This window comes from Zophobas morio, unplaced genomic scaffold (assembly GCF_036711695.1).
Source record: "Zophobas morio isolate AGI-343-1 ecotype UQ-CSIRO unplaced genomic scaffold, CSIRO_AGI_Zmor_V1 ptg000004l, whole genome shotgun sequence".
Classification (NCBI taxonomy): domain Eukaryota; kingdom Metazoa; phylum Arthropoda; class Insecta; order Coleoptera; family Tenebrionidae; genus Zophobas; species Zophobas morio.
In genome coordinates this window covers 11,170,094-11,177,260 of record NW_026972109.1, presented here as the reverse complement: position 1 = coordinate 11,177,260, position 7,167 = coordinate 11,170,094, and the positions used below count along the sequence as shown (strand labels likewise).

General features: G+C 36.6%; 1 protein-coding gene across 1 annotated transcript in view; it reads right to left on the bottom strand.

Annotated features, from left to right (window-relative positions):
• Window positions 1-417: 417 nt before the first annotated feature.
• The window catches only part of LOC135141331 (GATA-binding factor C-like), a 72,302-nt gene continuing 65,552 nt past the window's right edge, over window positions 418-7,167 (bottom strand). The window contains exons 6-7 of the mRNA XM_064072336.1: window positions 1,415-1,792; window positions 418-1,289 (exon numbers count right to left, since the gene is read on the bottom strand). Coding sequence (XP_063928406.1) covers window positions 1,263-1,289; window positions 1,415-1,792 — 405 coding nt within the window. The 3' untranslated portion in view covers window positions 418-1,262. The remainder of the gene's footprint in view (window positions 1,290-1,414; window positions 1,793-7,167) is intronic.

Here is a 7,167-nt window from a genome sequence, read left to right as displayed (position 1 = left end):
ATTAAAATATGCACTCGGCATCCGCTCATAAATATGTAAAAATTTAGCCGACCAAAAATAATAAAACAAAATGTGCTTTGTTAGAGTTTAATAGGGTCACCGGCCGGTAGCTAAGTGAAGGTGTCTTTGTCCCATCGGCACTGATTGGAACGTTGCGTTTAGCACATTTAAATTAATTACACACGTGCACGTAAAAATCATGCTGGAAATTATACATTATTCCATTTCCGCGTCTGTTATCAGATTGGGCTCATTTGTCGCTCACACTTCTATAGGAAGTGCCTCCGCATTTTATAAAATTTTGCTCATTATAGTTTCATAACTATCACCAACTAGATACTTACCTGCAAATTATACTGTCTTTGTCGTGGACGTCACCTAATCTGCCGTCAGAATGTCAGAAATAAAACACATATGTATGGTTTGAATATTTTATATATCACACAAAGAGCATATACATACATCGAATTTTATTTACATTTTTTTGAAAATTTTAATTATGCTATTTCACTTAAATTACAAATCGAAAAATCGATTCAAATATCAACACAGCGTCTAAACGAAAACGCCGCATTGTAACATGGCTTTGGAAGCACCCTGTATCGAATCGGCAACGTTAAAAATGTAAAACTTAACACGAATTTGTACTGTGACTTGAAATCATATATTAAAAATAGTCTGTTTTAAACCCCGGCCGGAATTCTCTACAGGGTGCGCGTGTTTTAAACTAGAATTTTTTAATAAAAATGCTTATGCACATGAATAATAATTTAAAAACTGTCATTTAATAATAAAATTGGTCGGCTTTCATACAACTCATAAAATGTTCTTGTTTCTCATTATTTACATTATTTGCAGTCTATATAACCTGGTCCGAAGCGGTCTGATTTGAACGTTAACGCAAGCGTGACTTTCGGACCAGCATATATCTCTTCGTTCACACATATAAATACTTTATAATAACGTGAAGATTGCACATGTCTTTAAAATTTTTGTTCTATGTACATCACTTGTATTAAAAATGCCTTAAAACAAACTAACATCTATATACAATACATTACAAACGCTTTCATCTTTGTACTTAATTATACATACAAACTGGTCACGAAATCACCCAACGAATTTACAAAAAACCTAAATAAAATGTACATAATGACAGACGACCAGTTTTTCTTATGATCACGTTCAATTAATTAAATCCTTAACGTTAATATCTACAATTCTTACATTAAATTCCTTGTTTTTCAGGCTACTCCATTTTATCACGTGTATTCCGATCGCCAACTAGTCTGGAAACAAAAAGACAACGACATTAATATTATTCAGCCAACTTCATCTCGACGCACACTTGTTACCAAAAAATAAAAAACCCTATAACCAGAACTAGATAAACTACAAAAAATTTACAACTTACCATCCCATTCGATGCTAGTCCGAGCCCTGCCGCGCTCAAAGAACTCATGTGGTGATGGTAGGACGCCGTGGGCGGAGGTGCGGGGGGCGGCGGACCCGAAACGAACCCTTGAGGGTGCGTACTGTGTTGGTACCAATGGCTCATGGCGTGGTGCGGGTGTAAAGCTGCGTTCAGATGCGGGTGTCCGCCACCCATTCCACCCCCGAAACCGCCGCCTCCGAAACCACCTTTACCGCTATCCAGAGGCTTCATCATATCACCCATCATACCACCGAGCGACAAACACGAACCGCCGCTCTTCTTCTTTTTACTTTTTGACGACAGCTTTCGGTTCCTCGTCTGGATGCCCTCTTTCTTCATCGTTAAGGGTCGGTTAACCTGGAACAAAGGAGAAACATCTTTAAATGCACGCTACCGGATTAGAGATTTATGGGCTTGGGCATGGTATTCGGGCAGAAACGTGTGAAGCGGAGGCAGGGGCGGACTCGACAAGGCCATTTGACGAATTTTTGAAAATTTTAGTTTAGTTATGGTTGTAGTGGTTTTTAAACGGAAAACAGCTACAATACAAGACTCTGCGAAGACTTTAGGTGAGGACGGAGAACCTTAACTCCGGTCAAGGTCGGGCGTTTACTAATCCGACACCTTAACTCTAAAAGTACGCTGATTTAGTACAATTCACTTATTATAATTGCTACAACATTGTCTGACTTCTTTAATTTTTATTTACAGGTCCAGTTTCTGACTTATCTATTTGTATGGGTTTTAAGATTGAAATTTAAAAAGGGACAGCTAAAATTTATGCAGAGTTTACAATAGGTAAACTCGCCTAAACGGTCACTTTGGACCGGAATTAAGGCGAGGGATTAAGGTACTCCAGATACCAGTGTAACGGGATATGATCTTGGCCGGAGTTGATGATCGCCCGATGAAGAAACTCAAGAGTTAATCAACGAACTGTTTCTACTTATGTATGTAAACTAACTAAGTCGTTACCACGTCGTCATATATGCTATATATAGTTAAGTAGTGAAGCGTTTTTTTTAATTTGCTTGAATTTTCGAGTCCAGCCAAATCAATCTTGATCATCCCGAAGACTATTATCGTGTTAAACGGAGGTGATCGTTGTTTGGTCTGGGGAACCTTGAGCGTACCCCTTAAATTTTGTAGGTAAAGGTTGTCGTCGGCCTCTCGTAACAATGCAAGGTGTCGGGCGACAGTTTTTGCGGTGTCTCGAGTTGGTGGGTGTCGTGTGTGTTTAATTGTGTAATAATTATTTTAGGTCGGTCGCTTTGGGCCGCCGAAATTTCCCAATCCGCCACTGTAGGTGGGTCCCGAAATCGGTCAATTAAACACGTACGTTTTCGGGCCGCTCCGGGCGAAACTTGTGAGCTATTTCCAATTAGTATAAATCAAAACGTTCACTCAGTTGCGGTAATAGGAACATGGGATTTTAACCGGGGCTACCGTTCTTAGCCATTCATCAACAAAAAATAATTTATACATTCGGAGAACTCTCCACATAACAATTCGTTCCATTGCAGGCTCCTCCGGACGCAATGACCCGGAACTTTCCGGCGGAAGCGGGCTGATTCCGGTCAGCAGCACCGTCAGCGTTGTTGGAGCCCTCTTCTTAAGATTCCAACTCGATAACACCGATCAGATCGGGTTTAATTAGGTTGGCGTTTGAGGATCTGACGCGAAGTCACGATCTAATTTCACAATTCATGTTCTTTGTGTGTATAATGCAGGAGATTTTTGTAAAATCGGGCAAAACTAGCCTATTATCTGGGCATTCGATCTTGATGTTCCCCTAGTTGCGAGCTCTGTCATTAGACTATCCGACGGACCGAGATGACAACATGTCTTGAATTGCTCCCGAAATGATACTTTATCCTTACAATAGGGGCGGAATCCTGGGGTGTTTGTACGGGATATACTTACTACTTGCTCGTCTATTGATACTGTAGCGGCATGTCCCCTTGAGATAATGGTAATCTATTTTACTTGAAACGTTTCTATTGTCGCGACGCTTGTATCCAGGAAATTGGCCTGTATTGTGTCATGACTTTGTCTACCTACGCCGGTCTTTTACTACAGTTCTTTTGATTTGATACTTCACGTTCGCTATCATCGGCTAGAATGGGATCATATCCACTTTAGTGTATTGAGGGATATATGCTTATTGAGTTCGACTCAAACTACTAGCTGTTAACTTCTGTCTGATGCACTTCTCACTACATACTCATCACTATCCAAGATTTGCATGATTAGTACTCTGTCGGGTCTACGATTCTAAATATTCCACAGTACTGTTTCCAATTGAATATGTAAATAGTGTCACAAAAGAAGCAACGAGTTTACGTTATTTCGAATACTATTAGTCCACACTGGACAGACAGATAGTTAATTATCAAGACTTATAAGAACACGACGATGCTAAAAATTTAAATTCATTCATTCTTGAAACTGGTTTCTTTTTGTTACCAGTTAGAGCAGCTTTATAAGGAATAAAATCAATCTAGTTTACCCATGATTTATAACACAAACTCAGCTTTCTGTTTTGTCCTTTAAGAAAAATATTGTTTAATATTTGTTTGTCAATTATTTTCGTCAACTTTCACAACGAAAGTTTATTGCTTGTTTATTTTAACCTGGCCCCAGGAGCACAATCTATATATTTTCTATTTCAATGTACATAATTTAATTGAACAATGAAAGGAACCGTATCATCTATAAAAACATTTAAATAATAGAAAGTACTACCGAGTCACATTTATCAATGTGTATTTCTCAAATGGAACAATAATTTGCTGAAGTTTGTGTTAAATAAAAAAACGTGGTGGTGAATGAATTTTTTGTTATGTTAACGTGATAACGTGTTTCAACTGATGCAAATAATAAACCCGAACTTGTTCCACGTATTTCACGCTCTAGAGTTTATCCAACCAATTGATAATAATTACTGAAAATGTTGCTTTTAATTGAGAACGTCTTTTTGCAAGTGAAATCCGGTTTTCACTAAACAACCTAGTATTAGAATAAATGATGGCCAAATAACAAACATAAATGAGGGTTTTTTCCCATTTTATGGGATAGATAGAACGTTCATGCTGTTTGAGGCACAGTGAATGTGAGTACCAATTTTTTGATACCGATAAAATATTAATTTTTAAACGTATTGTGGTGTCCCAGTTTGAATTCAAAATTCGCGCTGCGAATAAAATAAATCACGAAAAATCGTTAAACATAGACAACCCTGTGCCACTTCAGTTAGGGTGGCAGCCCGTCCTAGGGAATTGCGAATGCCAATATTTAAGTTGGTAGTTTTCAGGGTTGGTAATGGTAGTAATGCAGATTCGATTTGGTTTTAATGCTTCACTTGTTGTTTGTCTGGTTTGACCACGTGATGAGCTTAAGGGTACCTAGGTTAAATTTAGTTTGTAGTTTCATCAAATAGTCATTGTTTAAACGAAATATAATCGTACCCACAAGCATAATTAATTATTAATGGTTTTCTAATCTGAGATGTTATGAAGGTGTCAATTTTTTGTTTGTTTGTAAATTCACAGTTCTTGTTAAGATTTTAACTGTTTCTGGGTCCTGCTTTTATTTAAATATTACATTATGGCATACTTGTTAATTTCTCATTCGAAACTGCTAATAGTTCATTTATGCCATTTAAACTGATCCAAACGTTGGTCCATTTTGAGAAAAAGGACCACGAAAAGTTGCGGTTAATTTCATATCCTTGTGAACTCGAAAAACAAGAGGACTTTAATATTTTATTGGAGGTCTGATAGTTTAATTAACACATTTAATAGCATGTAAATTCTTTGTTGGTAAAAATTTTTCAATGTGACGTAATTAATTTAAGCAATTTTAATATTCATTAAGTCATCGTTACCACTTCAAAAGAATTTGAACTTAACTGAAATAAAAAGGCACAGTTTCGTGTGGTGACAGCGGAACACACATTTTCTAATTACTGTTAGCGGTTTTGTCATTGCCTAAATAGCTGAGCGGGTAATGAATACAATATGCAGCAGGTTTTTTGGACATAGAAATGTGGAGTGCGTGTTATAACCTGTCTATGGAGTTCAGATTTCTCTTTCTCTTATTATTTTAAATTTGTGATATTCAAATATTTGCATTGATTTGGAACGCTAGATTTGATTTCCTTTTGAAAAATAGGCAGTTTTTTGTAGCTGAAAATTAAGGGATCTTCAACCTGCCCAAAGTGCACTTAGTCACAGCTTCTTTCTTTTTTTTGCCAGAATAGTAGATTAAACGATTTTTGACTTCCACATTTTATGTTTGATTTAGGGGCGATTTTCCAACCTTGGGGTTTACCACTTGGCATTTGGGCGCACTCCACCATAGAACAAAAATAAATCGAGAAAAGGGTATAAAAAATTATGAATGAACGAGAAGAAATAGGAATGGAAAGAAAATAACAAACTAAGTTGTAAATTGCTACAGTTTTCTTAAAATTTCCAAACATTTTATTACCCAATCTCTGTTTACAACGGACGAAAAAGTTTTCAAGTTAGCCTAGGTTATGGAAATATCTTTTCTTTCTTCGATTAATCCCTCCGAGTAAAACTTCAAATTTTTGCCCAGAGTAGGTAAAATGGAGAAAACTATGGTCACTTTAAAAACTATTTTGATTTCCCTGTTCCAACAATAAATCATTTGAATCGTGGCTTTCCAGTTTGATTTTAACGTTTTCAAATTGTTGACATATTTTCATAGTCTACCCTAATCTGAAAATTTTGTGATCACGTATATAAGTCAGGTGTCAATCCACATTAAAAAAGCATGCTGAATTTTAGCACTGTCATGGTCATGGTAATCTTAAAATGCGGCTAAAATTTTGCCATAATCGATTCAGTAGTTTCGGAATTTCTCTGTCTAATAACTATAATCTCCATGGGCAAACGGACGAATAAACAAATCAAACGGGAGACCTACTTTTTCATATTCTAGGAGCTACGAAGCGGACGTTATTTTCTATACTATAATATTTTTGTATTTATATTCAACTCCACGCCCATTCCAGATTGTTTAAATAAATGAATAATAAAACAAGAATAAATTAATTAGTATTTGGTTACAACTGGACAATAGGCTTACTAAAAAAAAAGAATTTGATCCCTTTCTACACGAATACAACACGTTAAACACACCCGCGACATTGATATTTTATAAAAAGTCAACACGTGTCGTCAGCGATGTTAGCATTCTAGACAAAGTAGTCATGTTAACATCGTTAAGAAAAGACGTGAACAATTTTTGCAATTTCTGGGTGTCGCGGGTGTGTTTAGCGTACTGTGATTTAATAGACAATATTTCTGCTTAACAGTTGCTTATGTTTGACAATTTTTGACCTTTTTTTCGTTATCTTTACGTAAAAAAAAATGTTGAAAACGTGGTCGTAACGACATGTAGACACTGTCGTTATATGATTTTACTGATAACTTACGTAGGATGTGACAAGCCTTGTCTATCGTACTCAAATTTTCTCCAAGTTAATGAAGACGTAAAAAGGTGTGACCAGGTGAAGTTTTCGAACCAGGAAAAGACCATAATAAATGGGTCGAGTTTTCATCGTAAACTTTCGCGAAATATACCATCTGAATACATATATTCTGACATGACTTATTTGCGGAATAACGAATGCTGTGCGCAGTTGAGTCAAGTACCCACGTAACCTGAATTTGATCTTTTCCCGACTGTCACTCCTCGCAATC